At 39.1% G+C, this 20,384-nt stretch overlaps 1 protein-coding gene across 2 annotated transcripts in view; it reads right to left on the bottom strand.

Annotated features, from left to right (window-relative positions):
• The window catches only part of ror2 (receptor tyrosine kinase-like orphan receptor 2), a 62,463-nt gene extending 43,546 nt beyond the window's left edge, over positions 1 to 18,917 (bottom strand). The window contains exon 1 of one of the 2 annotated variants that reach the window (XM_085926748.1): positions 18,444 to 18,917. In XM_085926748.1, the coding sequence (XP_085782874.1) occupies positions 18,444 to 18,507 (64 nt within the window). In that variant the 5' untranslated portion in view covers positions 18,508 to 18,917. Of the gene's footprint in view, positions 1 to 9,737; positions 11,002 to 18,443 lie in introns of those variants that run through there. The other variant, XM_085926749.1, reaches the window with a different exon arrangement.
• Between the last annotated feature and the right edge of the window lie 1,467 nt (positions 18,918 to 20,384).

The raw sequence follows: 20,384 nt of genomic DNA, 5'->3' as shown, positions 1-20,384 counted from the left end.
CTCCCTATTCCGTGAATTCCCATCTCCCATAGATTCCACATTTTCAAATTCGAAATTCCACCAAATTCTTAAAAATTCCGTTTTTCACCTCTAAATTCTACGTTTCTCGAGAAATTCAACTCATTCCAAAATCATTCCGCAATATTCCCCCCAAAAAAATATTCAGCTTCTTCGCCTTCACACGCAATTTCTCCAGAAATTGCAAATTCTAGTTGGTTATATAATAGTTATTGTGTGAAGGGGAAGGCCTTCACTTATGTTACTCTAGTCCATTCTCTTTTATTATTGTGTGAATGCGAAGATAATAATAATAATAATATTCTATTCTATTCTCCTCACTTTTCTGTCCTTCTTCCACACAATTCAACCCATTCACTCCATTCCACCTTTCACGCATTCCAAATATTCACAAGATGAGCGCTTCCATTTTTCTTATTCCGAAAATTCTCAGTTTTCCGACAAATTTTCCCCCATTCATTCTTCATGGCACATTCAACATTTCACATTTACGGCATTCCAGTTTGAAATTCACATCATTCAGCACATTCACATCACATTGGGAAAGATTCTCGACATTCCCCAACTTCTCACTTACCATAAATTCCACATTTTTCAAATTTGAAATTCCACCAAATTCTCAAAAATTCTGTTTTTCACCTCTAATTTCCACATTTTTAACCGATTCAACCCATTCCAACTTTCAACTTTTCATCCTTTTCCTCCCTATTCCCCAAATTCCCACTCAACACAAATTCCACATTTTCAAATTTGAAATTCCACCAAATTCTCCAAAATTCCGTTTTTCACCTTTAATTTCTACATTTCTCAAGTAATTTAACTCGTTTCAACATCATTCGGCAGCATACCCCAAGAAGTTATTCAAAGATTTCGCCTTCACACGCAATTTCTCCAAAGATTGCAAATTCTAGTTTGTTATATTATTTATATATCGTTATATGGGCCTGTGGAATATTTTGAAGTGCAAGCGCATACGCGGCATTGTTGACATAAAGGACGACCGATGGATTTAATGAATTGGGAGTGACACAGATGGTTTTATAAACGTGTTATTTATGTAATAGTTATTTGAATAACTCTGAATGTTACGTCAGGCCCGTTCTCAGCTCCTCGTTTGTGTATATGTCACGTTAGCATACCGTATCGTTTAGCCTGTCTGTTCTTGGTGTCTGTTTAGCATGTCTGTTCTTGGTGTTGGATTTTGACAAATAAATTTGCCCCAAAAGTGCGACTTATACTCCGGAGTGACCTATAAATGTTTTTTTTCCACTTCATTGTGCATTTTATGGCTGGTGCGACTTATACTCCGGAGCGATTTATAGTCCGAAAAGTACGGTATATAAATTGCACCAGAGTATAAGTCGCAGTTTTGGGGTAAATTTGTTTGACAAAATCCAACGCCAAGAACAGACATGAATAGGCTGAACAGTACAGAATGCTTACGTTACATAAACACAAACGAGGAACTGAGAACATGTCTAACGTAACATATTAAGAGTTATTCAAATAACTACAACATAAATAACAAGTTTACCGAACCATCCACAATGATTCAAACCTTTCTTGGTTGTCCAATTGGTCCAACTATGAATAAACATTCATAGTTGGACCAAAACGTGCTCAGTAAAACTCCCCATTTTGCAAAATTTCTGGACATTTACAGACACTTTATAACTAACATTTACCATGCCACAAATGTTGAACAAAAAGGTTGGTCAGCGTCAAATGATGTCCTCACACTTAGAAACTTCAAAGTGAAGGTCCATTAAGACATGGTTATTGTGAAGTTCCCCTTCTAAACAAATGGTGTCCAGATGGGACTCTTTTTCTCACACAGGCTCCATTGCTTCTTATCATCTAGACACAAACACTCATGTAAAGCAGTCTTTCTGAAAATACTGTCTCTGTCATGGCACTTTCTAGCTTGTCAGATGGTTTCACTTGCAAGCACGGGAATTTCCCCTTTACTGGTCTGATGCTATCTCCCCACTATGTTAGTTTTAATCTACAGACATCTTACACAAGGGTAACTCCATCTCCATGACTGAGTTAAAACAACAATACCCATCCCATAAAAAGGAACCACTTCCCTTTAAATATTTGCCCATTTGGCAGCTCAAAGACAAGACAATAAATGAGACGGAGAGGGCTGTGATGAGCTAGAACTCGATTTGCATTTTATTGCTTTCCTGATAAGGCTGTACCAAACTAAGGTGAGTTGTGAAGCATAGACTTGTGCCACTAACAATCTACCCCAAGTATTTTGGCCATTCTCTTCAGTGTACTGTTTTGCTCAAAGGTACCATGTGAATAGATAACTTGTTCACATCATAGTAAGACAAGGATCAGTAAGAAAAAGCCACCGTTTTACTTCCAACCTTTCTTTCTTTCCTCTACTATTCTAGAGCTGTGATTAACTTGGCAAATGCAACTTTACAAGGGAGAGGAAATTAGTTTGTCAAGTCTGCTGTTAACATATTTTCTTTTCACAGACTCATGACAAACCGTATTAACTGAAGGCTTTCTGCCTGTCTTACCAACCTTAAAATCACAGAATGATTAGTCCTTATAATGCCACAAAACATTGTACTCTCCAGTACGAAGACCTGTTTTCCCATGCTTTCCAGTACCGTTTTCTTTTTTCCTGTAGATTCAAGAGCGCTGTTAAGTAGGCCTGCCTGCACCTGGACCTGATACCCAAATGGTTTGGCCCACTTTTTGCTTAACACAAGATCACAAGACATTTGAATCAAAGAAATATTGTTCACATCAGTCTTGTTTAGTGAATGTTTGTTTAGTATGCTTGCAGATACTCTAATGTGGTGAACTTACTAACAGTGCTCAGCATCTCGAGTTCTGTGCTGGACTCAAACTCAAATAAATAGATGATGTGTTTTGTTATTCTGCATCCGGATGAGTGTCTTTTTTGAGGGGGTTGTTACTTATTGATGTTCACCTTTAGAAGAGTTACACTTTGTGTACATGTGTGCAAGTTTTACTACTACTGCTATTAAATTAACCTGGTTGATCCACAGCCTAACCGATTTACAGCTCAAATTGAAATTCACAGGTTTATGCTGATTTTAAGGAATACATTCTAGTAATGGTATAATGTAAATAAAATGAAATAGATGAGAATGCTGCAACTAGCTGGCAACCAGTTCAGGGTGTCCCCCGCCTACTGCCCGATGACTGCTTGGATAGGAGATAAGTGGTACAGAAGATGGATGGATGAAAATACTAACAAAACGAACTGTGCCATGATTTTTTTTAAAATAAATTCTGATATTTTCAACATGTCTGTCTGTCTGTCTGTCTATCTATCTGGATGTTGGATTTTTTTGGGTCAGTAGGCATTCACAAATCCACCCCTTGTTTTTTTTTGGGGGGGGGGGGGCTATCTGGATATCCTTGGGAACTCTCACTATTTGTATTTTTCCTTTATCTGATTCTGCCTAATTTAGATTGGAGGGCCCGGGAATTTCATTGTACAGTAATCCCTCGCTACATCGCGGTTCATTTATCGCGGCTATAGTACATCGCGGATCCCCTCCTAAAATCTAATATTCTAAATAAAACTTCTAAATTGAAGAATTATGACATGAAAGTTGCCCACACGCCAGCAGAAGGCAGGGAGTGCCCACACAATCTAGTACACCTGTACCTTTTTATATAAAAAGTTGTTATCACAAGAGTTCTAAAAACACATTTTGTGTTGTAACAAATGTTATAATAATAATAACAGTTCTAAAAATTTTTTTACAGTATGTACACTTGTACCTTGTTATAAAAAGTTGTTATAATAAAAGAGTTCTAAAAACATATTCACAGTATACTTTAGCTACATCTAAGTTACACACACACACACACACACACACACACACACACACACACACACACACACACACACACACACACACACACACACACACACACACACACACACACACACACACACACACACACACACACACACACACACACACACACACACACACACACGTATCATATTTATATTATTTATACATTATTTTCTGTATGTCTTTTGTACTTTGTACTACGTATTAATATAGTATTTTATATTTATTTGAAAAAAATCCAATACCCAGAACAACCATGAACGAGCAACAACAGGCTAAACGATAGGTATGCTAACGTGACATAAACACAAACGAAGAGCTGAGAACGGGCCTGACGTAACATTAACAGTTATTCAAATAAGTCTAATATAAATAACACGTTTATAAAACCATATGTGTCACTCCAATTCATTAAATTCATCGATTGTCCTTTATGTAACCAATGCCGCATATGCGCCGCGTATGCGCCGCATATGTGCCGCGCTGCTGACGTCGGACTCGTAAGTTGGATTTCAAATTATTCCACAGACCCATATAATGACATATAAAGTATATTTCAAATAACTATCATATTACAACAATATTATCAAACCATCTGTGTCACTCCAAATCTTTAAATCCATCGATCAAATTCCTCGTCCTTTGTCAACAACGCCGCACGTGTGCCCTGACGTCAGCCTTGTCGTTATTCCGCAGATCTAGTATATAACTATAATGTAGCATTAACAAAGTCGACTTCCAGGCGTGCGGCAGCGAGGACTTCCATCCCCGGAGGTGGCATTTCCAGCCACGGAGGTGGAAGAGAGCTCCATAGAATAGGATCGGGCGTAAAATCCATGTACGAGCCCCATCCACCATTCCCGGACAGCCACCTGGCCGAGACCTGGCCCTCGACTTCCATCCACGGAGGTGAAAGAGAGCTCCCGGTCGAGTAGGACCGGGCGTGCGCAAAAGCCATAATAGTTTTTCAAACCTTCTGTGTCACTCCAAATCATTAAATCCTTAAAACTCTTAGTCCTCCGTGTCATACAAGTCGCTCCTCAGTATAAGTGCCCCCCCCACCCAGACTAAGAAAAAACAAAAACGTGACTTATAGTCCGAAAATTACGGTAATTCAAGGTAACATTGTGTTTGCCTGGGTCTTCCTTACTGATTTACATGAACACTTCAACTTCTTTTGTACTACAAATAAGAATTCTTTTTGACTGGGAGGAAGGGCAGATTTGTACAAATTGAGCACAAGTCATACAGAGTTTGCTGCTCAACTTTCCACTGTGTGGTATTGATATTTCAGCATGAAGGGCATGAGGTAATTATTTTTCCACTGCTGTTCAGAATTTATGGACCCTGTTGTATGAGTGGTTCAGTCAACAATTCAAAGCATATGTGTTTGCCTTTGCGCTCGAAATATTTTTTTTAAATATGGTTCTAAATATACAAAAGCAGAAAGTGTTTACAAACAGGCAGGTTTTAAGGAAGGGGCTCAGTGTCAGTTTCTTTGATTAGTAGTACCCTAAGAGGTTTCCTTTTAAGGTAGGTTTTATGCCCTCATGCCAATTGTGTACTCAACAAACACCAAGTGAAAATTGCATTTTCAAGATGAAGAATCTGTTTTCATTTGTGGCTAAAACACCTGAGAAAAGCAGCATCAAGACTAACTGCACCGAAGTGCACTTTTTTGGAAGTTAATATTAATTAGGTTAAAATGGAATGTGTGAGGGGTCGGCATCTAATCATATCCAAAATATAAAGCATTTCATAGCTCTGTTACACAGGTAGGTAAGTATGTGCCGTAAAACATGAGCACACATCCTGGGACGCTTAAACAGGATAATTATGAACAGACTCAACAACATTGCCCATGGCTCCAAATATCTTCTGATGGGAACGATGGCCAGACACATGTTGGAGCCCGGCCAAAACAAAGAGTCTCTTCTTCCTCTGAGAAACAAACATTCAAATGAACTTGATCAATAACTATTGTGACATTTCTGTCTAAATTGTGATATTTTTACATGAGCTTTAACTGAACTTTGACCTTGAAAGCATATGAATGGAGTTCAGAGAAATGGGCCCCCATCTTTCACCTCATGGAACTTATGTACAACATCTTGAGAAATAGTCCAGGCAATTTATTAATCAAACAGCTTTTAAACATTTGACAACATATCAAGCAAGCATTTTCATTTCATGAAAGAAATGAATCAGACTTTAACTAAGACCTCATGGATAGCACGTCTGCCTATATTTCTTTGACATTCGTATATCAGCTCTGGCCCATCTGTTTGAAGAAGGACTGTCTCTATTGTAGATTTCTGATTATTCTATCGATAATTCCATCAATTAATCTGATACAGTTTTATTTGCATTAAAGTATATTAAAACATTTCCCCGACTGCAGTTTATTATCCAAACATTTTATTGTTGCTTTACCTGAATAGAGATTTTATGTTCACACTGTGTGTTTGCATCCTCTGTACTTGAGTTGATGAAGTCTTCTTCCAACAGTAGATTGTGATATAACTTCACTCCCACCGTCTGGATGTTGTTGCTGATGTGTGTCACTGACCATTTTGGTGCATTGTGCCTCTTTTTTGTTTTTTATATACAACGAGAGTGCATCGTGGGGTGAAAGCTGACAGGCTCTTTAACATTACAGATACAGTATGTTATGCGATTGGTACTGAAACAAAACACCGACGTATAAAGAGACTTCTTAAACCCCAAACTAATCCTCAATATAGATTATGTCTTGTTAGTGTGCTCACACAGGCTATTCTGTCACAGTTCATTCACACTGAGCCCAACCCATGGGTACACTATGCTTTGCTCTAATTATTCCCAGAACCAGGGCTATAATGATTAACAGACCCAAGACATGTTAACATACAGCAGTTTATCACAATAGAGGCTACTCGTACCAACAGGAAAAACTTTGCTGTGATTTTTGTTTGTAGATACATGTACAACTATTTTATGTTCATTTACTAAGATATTTAGAAATGTCACCACTTGAAGCGACCAGACCTTCTTGCAATACTGTGTGATAGAGTCAATCTTAGGTTTGAACAGACTAGAGATAAATTAAAGAGATAAAAACAAAGTAAAGGGTCCTGTTTGATAGCACTACAGACACCCTTCTATAATGCTATCAATGTTCAATTACTCTATTCCTCTATCTCATGAAAGATGACTCCCACGATCATGCAGGATGTACTGTATGAATACTATCAGGAAAGGACTGAAATGGGGGACTCTGCTAAAAGTACGGTGGATGATGTATAAATGTGAGTTTGTGCAGATTTGGGCAGATTGTACAATACAGGTGAAACAGCAGCAGGTTATCAAAGCCAATGCACTCCAAGTCAAAACCAAAGGAAACATTGAAATCAGATGCTCAAGCTTTGGTGCAACTAGCTAGTGCAATGAGAATCTCAAAAGATTAGCATAGATGGTTCCAAAGCAGTAGTGTTTTCATAACCGGATGATATATCTTCATTAAAATAATGCACTGTAAACTTTAAAAAAAAATAGTTTGGCAAGAGATATTGTTTGCTTAAAAGCATGAAAAGTCTGTTTGCAGCAGTTGTGGTTCAATAGACTTTCTTGTAATCAATGTGCCAGAACGAGTATAACTTTTACAATCACCGGCCAGGTTTATTTTGGAAACTGCTAGCCCTCTTCTCTCATGAATTTGTGACACAATGCACTGGTGTTGTATCAAAGAAACGCATCCATTTTGTAGTGGACGTTTACCAAATTTTGATTATTAGAAATCATTAGAAATCAATTCAAAGTTAGACACCATACAAACTCAGACTAAAAAGGTACTTCTGATTTTTTACCTTGAATGATGGCTAACGCCCGGTCATGATTAACAACCAGTGAACAGTACTTTAATTCATGTTGTATTTTTCAGACAATTTTTTACTTTTACGCTTTTTAACAGATAGCTGTATGTTTCACTCCTAACTCTGTCAAATTTCGACAAAGTTGCTACGTTTTTCAATTCCACGATTATGGAGTGGCATGTGTGGCCGTTATGCCTGTGACCTAACGGCAGTGAATGAATTGTACTTCATAAAGCGACAAAATTGCATAACATTAATGCCTCTAATTCCTCTATTTAAACACATGGCCCCCCACACATACACAAATGAAATGAAACTTACAGCATTTACAGCCGAACTTAATTTCAAGAAATGTAGTTTTCAGAACATCATCTTTTCAACGGACACTTCAAAGTGCAGCGATAGAGAAAAAGGTAAAATCATCAATTTACTCTTTTTTTTCCAACACTAAACCCCACACTGCCACAGTAAAAAAAAAATATATATTTTTTTTTAAATAAGTAGTCTGACCACTTTGCCTTCAGCCACCTGACATCATGTGAAATTTCATAGTGTAGTACAATAAAGATTCTTCAGGAGTTAAGCAATAAGTACTTAAATGAATGGCACAGCAACACATGTAGACCAACAATATAACAACAGTCATATATTCTTTATCCTCTGCCAGCATTTTACTGAGACACTTAGATGCGAAACAAGTTTCCATGTATCATCTACTGAAGGTGCCAGTCCACTTACAACACCCCTTTGTACAGTAATGATCAAAGTCTGTTAGTTCCAGAATTGGTCGCTGTTGTTTACTGGTGCTGTGGCACAAACAACAGACAGAGACTCGTACCCGTACTCGCTGGTTCTGCCACTGTTGCCAGAGATTTACTGTAAGACTAGAGCAAACTAAGAGACATGCCACTCCCATCATAGCGAATGAATGATTGGACACATGTAGCAGCCATGTTGGCAGGGGCCAAAGTCCCATAAATAGGTCATGGAAAGCATGGCCATTAACATGAAGCCCGGAGATGCCAATACATGCCTTAAGAGAACATTTGTGATGACAGCGATGGAAAGGGAACCTCAATCTCTGTCTCCTAAATTGCCCACTTGAAATGCTTTAAACATTTGGAAATTGCAATTCTGTTCCAGTGTTGTTGATTGAATTAACCTGTCCCTAGCTTTGCCTTGAGCCTTCATATAGAACTTGAACATATAGAAATGGCTGTCTTCTACTTCTGATGCTTCTTAACCTCTGCTACATTTCCAGATTGACAACACAGTCTGTACTAAAGCACCATTTTTTGTTTGCTCCCAACTTCCTTCTATGTTTTAAGGGCTTTAGATTTATTTCCCTCGTAGCACGACTTGTTTCACAAATCAAAATGATTATTCATGCCTGAAAAAAAGGTGTAATTTATGGTAAACTGTAACAATATTATTTGCCTTGTTGTTAGTTCTCGATAGTTTTGATTTCTTTCTATGGCATTCATTCATTCGTTCATTCATTCATTCATTCATTCCCTTTCAGACCCCTTTAACAGTTATTTCCTCCTTTCTCAAAATGGACCACTCGTTCTAGGTTTCTGAGATGCCTGTCAAAAGCCCATGTTCAACCGCTCTTTGACTCATTCATTGCACGCTGCTGCATGGACCTATTTCATAGTTCGCGAGAATGTTTTTTTATTTATATTGCGGTTTGGTTGTAGGACAACCCCAGTAATGCAGTCTTTCTTGTCTGTGATGACTATGAAAAAAAAGTGGTACAGTTCTCGTTCCACTCAAATACTTAGATCAGTGGTCCCCAACCTTTTTTGCGCCACGTACCGGTTACGTGTCAGAAATATTTTTGCGGACCGCCTTTATATAAATAAATAATACATTTATATAAATAAATAAAACATTTATAATAAATATATAAATACGATGAAATAAAATGGTACGACTTGCATCAAAACAAGTATAAACGACATAAAAATAAAACTCACCATTACGTTGAATTACTGGGAGCACTGACCTTATTTCTCAGAAACGAGCCGGTCCCATCTAGGCGTAATCGGAGACAATGACACAATGACATAATGCAGGATGCTAGGTCTCCATGTGCCGAAGCAGTTTTAAAGGCTTCATTGCCTCGTTAGCAAGCCTGTCGCCACATATTATGCAGAGTGGGCTTGGCACGTCAGAGTCACTTGTGGCGATAAATCTTTATTTTAAGTAGGACTCCAGAAATGTTCCTTTAAATGCAGCTTTCCGATTCTTAGAAGTCGTAGCCTCTTCTTCTTCTGTCTCCTCATTGGGCTCTTTCCCTTTCCGAAGAAGCTTTCCAAACATATCTGTTTCTTGCTCATTTTTGCTTGCTTCGCAGGCTTGACTGAGGTGACGTCATGTGACCGAGACGAGCGTCTTGACCTGAACCGACAGATGTAATTGGGGGAGAATCGCCAATTTTTTTTTTATATTTATCAAAATAAATTCTTACTCATTTTTGCTAGTTTTGCGGGCTCGACGGGGGAAACATGCCACGTGACTGGGACGAGCGTCTTGACTTGAATTAATTGATCGTTGATGAAAAAATATTTTTTTTGTGGCTTGGCGGCCCGGTACCAAGTGACCCACGGACCGGTACCGGTCTGCGGCCCGGTGGTTGGGGACCACTGACTTAGATGACCAGGAGCTTTAATTACCTCCTGATTGCTTTAGTTACAAGGAGGTTATGTTTCTGGGACATCTATCCATCAAAATATTGGGGCAAAAATACTGGGATGGGCTGTACAGTCATTATTAGAAATACCATATTTTTCAGACTAAAAGTCGCTCCGGAGTATACGTCGCACCACTCATAACATGCACAATAAAATAGAAAAACACCCATATATAAGTCGCACCGGAGTATAAGTTGCACTTTTGCGGCAAATTCATTTGTCAAAATCCAAAACCAAGAACAGACATGAACCAGCAACAACAGGCTAAACGATAGGGTATGCTAACGTGAAGAATCTTTATTGTACTCGTATGCGCGCGGCGTGCGCCGCGTGTATGCGCGCCGCGTGTATGCGCGCCACGCCGCTGACGTCAAAATCGTTGTGAGTTGCAGTTCTAAATATTCCACAGACCCATATAACGATGTATAAAGTATATATCAAATAACTATCATATAAACAACAATGTTATCAAACCATCTGTGTCACTCCAAATCATTAAATTCATCGATCAAATTCATTGTCCTTTGTCAACAACGCCGCGCGTGCGCCCTGACGTCAGCCTCGTCGTTATTCAACAGATCTTGTGAATAACTATATTGTAGCGTTGACAAAGTACCAGGAAAGACATGGGTTTGGTAAACGGCTCTTTATTTAACAAGAGTTCAACGACCCAACAACTACTGAACTGTAAATATAAAAACATGTACAAGTTGCTACACGAAATAAAATATATCAAATAACTATAACATAAATAGTTCACCGTCACACGGCCCCAAGCACCAGCGTCGACTTCCAGGCGTGTGGCTGTGTGGATTTCCATAACCAGAGGTGGCACTTCCAGCCATGGAGGTGGCTGGGACCTACGTAGAGTAGGACCGGGCATGCGAAGGAGCAGTGTCTGAGCCCCATCCACCGTCCACGGACAGCCACCTGGCCAAGCGCTGGCTCTCGACTTCCATCCACGGAGGTGAAAGAGAGCTCCGTAGAGTAGGACCGGGCGTGCCTAAAAGCCATAATAGTTTTTCAAACCTTCTGTGTCACTCCAAATCATTAAATTCTTCAAACTCTTCGTCCTCCGTGTCACTTACAAACAAAGCCACTAATGATTCCGGTAGTACGTGGGGCGCTTTGTCATCCCGTGATCGAATCCTTTGTTCTTTATGTAAACAACCGCTGCACCGCGCCGCTGACGTCACTTGCAGTTCAAATGACAGTAATCCCTTGCTACATTGCGATTCGTTTAACGCAGTTTCACATCTTTTTTATTTTTTTTTATTTTTAAAATTTGTGAAAAAATTCACATACAAGTCACTCCTGAGTACAGGTCTCACCACCTCACCCAAACTATGAAAAAAAACTGCGACTTATAGTCCGAAAAATACAGTAATCACATTTTAGATTTTATGAACATTTTTATGTTATTCATTTGAAACAAAAAACTTTGGGTTTTAGACTGTCTCCTGCCCACAAATCAAACGTAAAATTATACAAACAAGTCAATGTTTTGCAAGCTCCCTATTACCTAATTGTTCTTTATTATCAGTATTTGTATGCAAGGTGTTCAGATTTTGGCCTCATTGAAAATCGAATGTACATATTTACATACTACATAGGTATACAGGTATCTCATTAATGAAAGTAATGCTTTTTTTCCTGCAAACATACTATTCTCTTCCAAAATAAAATTCATATTGAGGGCGCAGTGGCTCATTCTCATGAGAAAGAACAGTTCACTCAAAATGGGTTTGCTTCAAAAAGAAGGAACTGAAAACTGTTTTGTACTGTTGCCGTTTGGAATCCAAATTCTGGAATGCATTCACCTGAGGGTGGGCCTCCAGTACAGCTCACCAGCACCCCCCACTCTGTTGACAAAGGTATTTATTGGTTTCCCGTACTATGGAAGGGGGCATCCAGTCTAATAGACGGGCGCTAGATCTCAAAAGTAAGTTTTAATCACACACAAGAACTTCCATGAATGAATGAATGCTTGTCAAAGTCTGGATTTTAACCTGATTAAAATACATGACCTTAAAAGGATTCCTGATGCTCTAAAAGCCTCCAATATTGCTGAACGAAAGCAATTCTGGGCCAAAAGCACGGGCCAAAATATTTCCAGGGTGATATGAAAGACTCGTTGCCAGTACTAATAGAAAACTCGATTGCTGTGGTGAACAACCTGTTTTTAGGTTTAGGTGGCTAATACTTTTTCTTATTGGTAGCTTTTATTTATTTTTTCATCTTTTATGTACGATTGGTTTATCTTTTAGCTATTATTTAATGGATATATGCTCAGTTGTGACAGGACTGTCAATATATCATAAACAATGAAAAACATGCCACACATACATAAGAGGTTGGAAAGAGAATATGTGCTACACCAGCTCATCTGATAGAAGAGCAGCAGTGCCCCCCTCGACTCGTGAGCATGAGTTATCATTTGTTTACATATACAAGGAACGTTGTGTGTGTATGTACGTATGTATATAGCCTTGGTGATAGGCCACATGCCACTTCACCAAGTCTCAAGACAAACACATTATAATCCAAACACATACAGCAGTCTGCGGGAGTAACTTTTCACTCCATGGTAACATTAAACGAAAATCATAACCTGCAAACAGCAATTTGTTCTCAATTAGAGACACATTTGAAAAGAGTGTACCGTAATTTTCGGACTATAAGTCAAGTTTTTTTTCCATAGTTTGGGGGGGGCGACTTATACTCAGGAGCGATTTATGTGATTTTTTTCACAAATTCTCAAAATTCAAAAATCTGCGATGTAGTGAAACCGCGATAAACGAACCACAATGTAGCAAGGGATTACTGTCATTTGAACTGCAAGTGACTTCACCGGTGCCACGCGGCGGTTGTTTACATAAAGGACAAAGGATTCATTCACGGGATGATGAAGGGCCCCACGTTTGAAGGATTTAATGATTTGGAGTGACACAGGGTTTGAAAAACTGATTTATGGTATAGTTATTTGATATTTTTTATTTCGTGTAGCAACTTCAGACTAAAAGTCGCTCCGGAGTATACGTCGCACCACTCATAACATGCACAATAAAATAGAAAAACTTTTGCGGCAAATTTATTTGTCAAAATCCAAAACCAAGAACAGACATGAACCAGCGACAACAGGCTAAACGATAGGGTATGCTAACGTGAAGAATCTTTATTGTACTCGTATGCGCGCCGAAAATATTTTATTTCGTGTAGCAACTTGTATATGTTTTTATCGTTACAGTTCAGTAGTTGTTGGCTCGTTGAACTCTTGTTTTGTTAAATAAAGAGCCGTTTACCAAACCCACGTCTTTCCTGGTACTTTGTTAACGCTACAATATAGTTATATACTAGATCTGTGCGCGCACGTCGTTGTTGACATAAAAGACGAGGAATTTGATCGATGGATTTAATGATTAGGAGTGACACAGATGGTTTGATAATATTGTTGTTATATGATAGTTATTTGAAATATACTTTACATATCGTTATATGGGTCTGTGGAATAATTAGAGATGCAATTTACAACGGGTCCGACGTCAGCATATGCGGCGCATACGCGGCAATGTTTACATAAAGCACGATCGATGGATTTTATGAATTGGAGTGACACAGATGGTTTGATAAACGTGTTACGTCAGGCCCGTTCTCAGCTCCTCGTTTGTGTATATGTCACGTTAGCATATTGTATCATTTAGTCTGTTGTTGCTGGTTCATGTCTGTTCTTGGTGTTGGATTTTGACAAATAAACTTGCCCTAAAAGTGCGACTTATACTCCGGTGCGACTTATATATGTTTTTTTTTCACTTTATTGTGCATTTTATGGCTGGTGTGACTTATACTCCGGAGCGACTTATAGTCCGAAAATTACGGTATAGACTTCTTGCGTAAGTCAGATTTGACCAAGCATGTAAGATCGCTATCCCATGCCAGAACTGTGTGGAAACTTGATAGAGTGTTTGAATTGATGCCATGGGATCCTCCTCTCAAACACATTTGTATTTAATAGCATAAATATAGATTTTTTGGGGGGGCTATGACAAGCTGTAATCATATCGTTTATACTCCGTATGTATGTAGAATGGCGCTCTGTATGCAAACTTTACAGGTTGCATACAGAGCGCCATTGTTTTGCCAGACCTCTGGTGGCAACATGTATGTCAACGCAAAAGGACTCTCAGGCTTGGCAGGCTTGTCATCAGCAAGCAACCAGAGCAACAAAGAACAAAGTCTTGGCTGTTGTAGCCAAAATGACGATGCTCTGCCACTAATGATAATGAAACCTTGTGAGCAAGACACCCTGTAGCTGAAAAGGAGCAGCAACGGTCACATCAGACGAACCCCTAAATAAAAAAGAAAAACTCAAATGATGAGTGTTGAGTTTACAAAGTTATTCATTTTTTCTTTTTCTTTTTAACAAATTCAGCTCATGTGTAAGTTGGAATCATGGAATTATGGCATGTCATAAAAGAGGCCTTGGTAGCAGATTCCATTCATCATTTGATCCAGTTAAAAAACTGAAAAGGCAAGTAGAGTCACGTTGAGCCAGTGACATTCTGCTGGAAATGCCAGTAATATTATAGCAGCACAGATTCTTTGTTATATTGAGCTCAGAATGAATCTATTTTATTGCCTTGTCCAAAGAGGTTATGTTTTCGCCCATGACTTGTTTCTTTGTCTGTCTGGAACTCAGTTGGACAACCCCATTCATGCACCACATTGAAAAATGTTCAACATTAAGTCAAACTACCCAAGACTTGTGTAGTGAAGGAGGAGGACAACTTATGAGTTTAAAAGAAAAAAAAACCTTGAGGGGAAAAAAAAACCCCTGAAGGTTTGACTGTTTCTACAAGACCTATGGACTCACTTACATTTGCTTCTCTGCTTTGTACCATTGAACAAATACTCCCCAGTTGTGAGGACAAATTTAATACCAGGATGTGGAAACTAGATTTAACATGTAACTAGAAAGCATTTCCAAATGTCCAAGTGTTTATGACATGATAATTGTTAAAAGAGAGGCAATCCTCCTTGAAAGAATGCATGTGACGTCACTCAGTTTAACAAGAGACAGACACTTTAACAAGATGATTGTGACTTGCTTTTTTTTTTTTCCGTACTGCCAGGATGCATCTTTGGCAAAGTAACATGTTAGTTATTTCCCTTTTTGTTAATTTAACAATGATATGCAGCTTTTTCTTATTATGTATAAAGCATAAATACTGTGTCCAGGGGCTGGTTTATTCCCGAAAGGGTTTGGTTCCATATGATTACAGGGATAGTAGTGTTCTCTCTCCTTAAACACCCTCTACAGTAAAGGAAGGGCCTTATTTCAACCACCAGCAGCTCTCCCCAACTCAGAAAGCCAATTAGGTGAGTCATATTGTAGTGACTACTTATTAATTATCTTCCACTTTTTTGCCACAGCGGCTTCTTTGACTTTTAACTCGTCAGTTTATGTACTTGACATTCAAATCATTCTCACAGATTTACTTGAGGATTTTGAGCACAAGTAAATGTAAATTTCTTTAAAATTAACATTTCCACAAATCTCACAGTGCCTCAATTTAACTAGGGAGAGGTTAAATGTCAACACCAAAAGAGATCACGCTTTAGAGTGGTACATCTACTTAGGAACTTAATTGGTTCCGCAAACTCTCATGTTTTCTGTAAGGGAGTTTCTGCGTAGATTAGAAATCTTGGCAGGTACAAGATCCGGAAATTTGGCCAATAAGGACTGCCGCATGGAGGGGCATGGTTGCTGACGTGACGTCATTCTCTTCATCAAGCTAAAGTTTTTGAGTTATCACGTAAATAAATCCACTGACCATCCTGACTGAGTGGCGGCTCGGTGGCACATTGGTTAGCACGTCTGCCTCACATTTAGGAGGGTGCCAGTTCGATTCCACCTCCGACCCTCCCTGTGTAGAGTTTGCATGTTCTTCCCGTGCCCACGTGGGTTTTCCCCGGGCACTCTGGTTTCCTTCCACATCCCAAAAACATGCTTGGTAGGCCAATTGAGCACTCCAAATTGCCCCTTGGTGTGAGTGTGACTGCGGATGGTTGTTTGTCTCTGTATGCACTGCGATCGGCTGGCAACTGGTTCAGGGTGTCCCCCGCCTACTGCCCGATGACTGCTGGGACAGGCTCCAGCACGCCCGCTACCCCCGTAGGGACAAGCAGTATAGAAACTGAATGGATGGATCCTGACTGATGCGTTCAAAAGGAAAAGACAAATGTGACATCACCTATGGTCCGCCGCATGGGATTGTGGTGTTTTTAGCAAGTGTCAAAATAGTATATAGGCCAGCGAGGGTAACTATTTGATATAAAAGAGGGTAGGTGAGATCTTGTTATCTCCCTGACTCTTTGGTATTGAGACCTTCCTACTTGTCGAATCTCAGTCCTCTGTGTTCATCTTCATAGTAGGTTAGTGGGAGATGCCTTATTTGATCTGCTCAGCGTTTTTGCAATAAATGTTGCTGTTGCAGATCATACATGTTAGTTGGTCAGTTTTCCTTGCTTTCTGCTTTGCGAGGTGGTGCCTGAGTGGTAGGTTTTCCTCTCATGCTAGCGCTGAGAGGTTGCAAAAAAAGTAGATTTTCCATGATACGTGTCCTCATGGAAAATCAACTTTTTTTTGCTTTTGAATTCATTTTCTTGTGTATCTGGAGTATCCAGGAGTGTCGAAAAGTGTAATCTATCCCACCAGGTGCTGCAGAGATTTTGTTATGTTAGTTTTGGGGAACATTTTATACTCTGTTCAGGTTTTTCTGTTTTCTATTACTTTTTTTTAATCTATTACATCACATCCGTTGGGGCAGGACGAACCAAACAAGGTAATAGGTGTTACCAAAGGGAAATCCGAGTCATAGACATGGCAGATTCTTCCATGTTTAAGACAAATCCGCTTTGTTTATTACTCTGTGCGACTTTTGTAGTCCAAACAACTCAAGGATGCCGAAGTGGAGCGATCAAAATGTTCAAACAAGGCAGATTCGTTTTAAACATGGCAGATTACTCAGATCTTTGTTTGGCAACACCCATTACCTTGTTTGGTTTGTCCTGCCCCTACGGATGTGATGTAGTAGATACAAAAAACTTCATAGAAAACTGAGAAATCTTTACAGAGTAAAAAATAGCCCCCCAAAACGATCTTAACAGTATCTCTGCAGCACCTGGAGGGATATATTACACTTTTCTACAGATACACAAGAAAATTATTTTAAAAGCAAAAAAAAAAAGTCAATTTTCTATGATGTGTCCTTTAAGTCAATTATTTTCTTTGTGCAAAACCAAAATTCAAATAAAACAGGTCAACCACCATCAGAGTATGGATTATACTGGTACTGTGAAGTGATGAATGTGGTCAACTTTGCGAAGACCAAGTCTTAATTTGAACTTCTAACTTTGTGCACCTTAATATCCACTCTTTGAAGTCAGTAAACCTCAGCTCAGCTCATTGAGATATATGGTCATTGACAGAACTGCCACTTTCACAACTAAAAGGGCATAAAGGGGGAGGGGTGCTATTGGTTTAGACCGCCAAGCCCTGCTCCCATCCCATGCTCCTTTCACTTCGTCCTTAAAACCTAAAACAGAACATTTCTGCACGACAAGAATAAACGAATTAACATGGCAGGACAAAGAATAGAAATCACCTGGAGCTATGCGTGCAATTAACATGACAACACAGTGCCCTTCCCAGGCCGAAACAAGAATATCCTTAAAAAAAAAAAAAAAAAAAGCGCTAGAAACGCGTGTCAACAATAAAAGCATTTACTTGGTAAAGGACCGCGGTAGAGAACACATCCCACTCGGTAGAATTTGTATTTCAAACTTGAAATATTTTTTGACGGTAGGAGAAACATTTTAAACTGTTCTAACGTTTTCCCAAGTAAAGAGGAATCACATTTAAGAAAGTATTGAGTCTCTTATAGAAGGAACCTATTATTATTCTACTAGATGCAGAGACCATCAGTTTTTCTTCAAATAAATTGTAAATGGTGGCCTACCGTAGCATCTCAGGTTTGGACAGAAAAAAAATATCCATAGCAAATTCATCATTAACATCGTCATAGCGCCAGATGTTCCACGGGAAAGAAAAAAAATATTTGAAAAAGTGACTCGACTAATATCCAGTTTTAGAAGCCTTGTGTTCGTCTTGTCCGATCCTCGCGTCTGCGGCTCCGAATCAGCGACTGGGCAAGGACAGAGCGCACAATCTCCGGACGTGAAGGTGGTGAGGAGGCATGGAGTTCCTTCCACAAGAGATGCACACGGGTGCAGGGCGAACAAAGCCGCGTCTGGAGCTACGCTGCGCTTCTATCCAACCACAGCTTGAGTGGGCTCCATGCGCCGAAGTCTGCAACAGGGATTCATGCGCCACGCAACGTGTTAGTGTGAGTGCGTCCGTGTGTAGTGTGCGTGCTTGGGAGGCAGGGACGGAGTTGAGGAAAGTGTGGGTGTCAGTGAATATTACAGCCCAATCACAGCAGGAGGGCTGTAACAGAAATGGAGTTGAGCAACAAATGCCTGTTTCAATGCGAGCGGCGCGAACTTGGTGCAAAACACCAGGGGGACAATTACTTGACTCACTTCTGTCAAATCTCGTCCCATAGACTTCAACATTACAAGGCCGTATCAGGGGAAAAACTGAAAAGTTCCACGATATAGTCAGTCTAAAAGAATGATAATTTTAGAGGAAACTGTGTAATATTGACTACTGAATTCAATAATTGATGTTAGTACTTCTCTATGTAGATCACCTGACTCTCAAGTCGTTTTTATTGATGACCGAACTGCAAATACACATTGGAGCCATGTCGACGTCCCTTTTCACAAATCCCTGTTGATTAAAATCAAACACTGCCCTCTGCTGGGATAAAATGTTATAAGACAGCTGTACAAATTTAACAAAACGTAAAAATGTAATTAAATATACGAATGTGTTTTGGTTGACAAATTTGAAAGTGATCAACAGACATTCAGCTCAAGGAAGTGTCATTTCACATTTCTGTCAGACACAAAGATTTATTTTACATATTAGTGATTAGTGAAGATGATGAAGATGATATTAGTGATTGATTATTCTATAATTGGCTTAGTAAAAAACACTTGTTGAAGGTACAATAACTAATAAAGTGGCAAGCTGGTCCATGTATGTGCTTAACATGACAAAATGTCAGTGTTGCAATCCGGATGTTGCAACATTTTAATCTGCAACAAAAGATATAAAATTACAATCAGATAGCTGTCAAGTTCTCTGAAGAATGACGTAAGCACTGTAGCCTCAGGAGTGTTTTTCCTTTCCTTAGTCACAGCTGTCAACATTCATGACATGGATGTACAGGGTCTGGCAAAACACATTTGTAGGTTTAATAAAATGCAAATGAATTAAAGAAACAAACTTTTTTTCTACAAGTACATAAAATGCCATTTTGTTTTGTTTTGTTTCAATTCATTTTTGTTTTGTTTTCGAATAATGTTATTTTGTTTCGTTTCAGTTGCTAACATGAATTGGATCAATGAGCATCGCGCTTTCATTGTGGAAACGTTTATCAAGAACGAATCTGTAACTGCAACACGAGTGTTGTTTGCGCTTCAGACTTGGTAGACATGATCCATCCCGTACCTGCTCGAAACACAATCTTGTTATGGGTTACTAACTTCAGAGCCAGTGGATCAGCATTGAAACAAAAATCAACCGGCCAACCTCGCACCGCCAGAACTCCAGAAAATGTGGCAGTGGTAAGACAAAAATAACATTATTCGAAAACGAAACGAAACAAACATTATATGTACTTTTCGAAAATAAAAAACACGTTTTGTTTCTTTAATCTATTTGCATTTTATTAACCCAACAAATGTGTCAGATCATTTTGCCGGACCCTGTACAAGACACTGAGAGGGAAGGGGAAGAAATTAAAATCAGGGATAGGCTATAAAAAGCCTTG

This window comes from Syngnathus leptorhynchus, chromosome 12, assembly GCF_054491065.1.
Source record: "Syngnathus leptorhynchus isolate UIUO chromosome 12, UIUO_Slep, whole genome shotgun sequence".
NCBI classification, from domain to species: Eukaryota; Metazoa; Chordata; class Actinopteri; order Syngnathiformes; family Syngnathidae; genus Syngnathus; species Syngnathus leptorhynchus.
The sequence above is the reverse complement of the archived record's forward strand: the minus strand, read 5'-3'. Positions and strand labels throughout refer to the sequence as shown.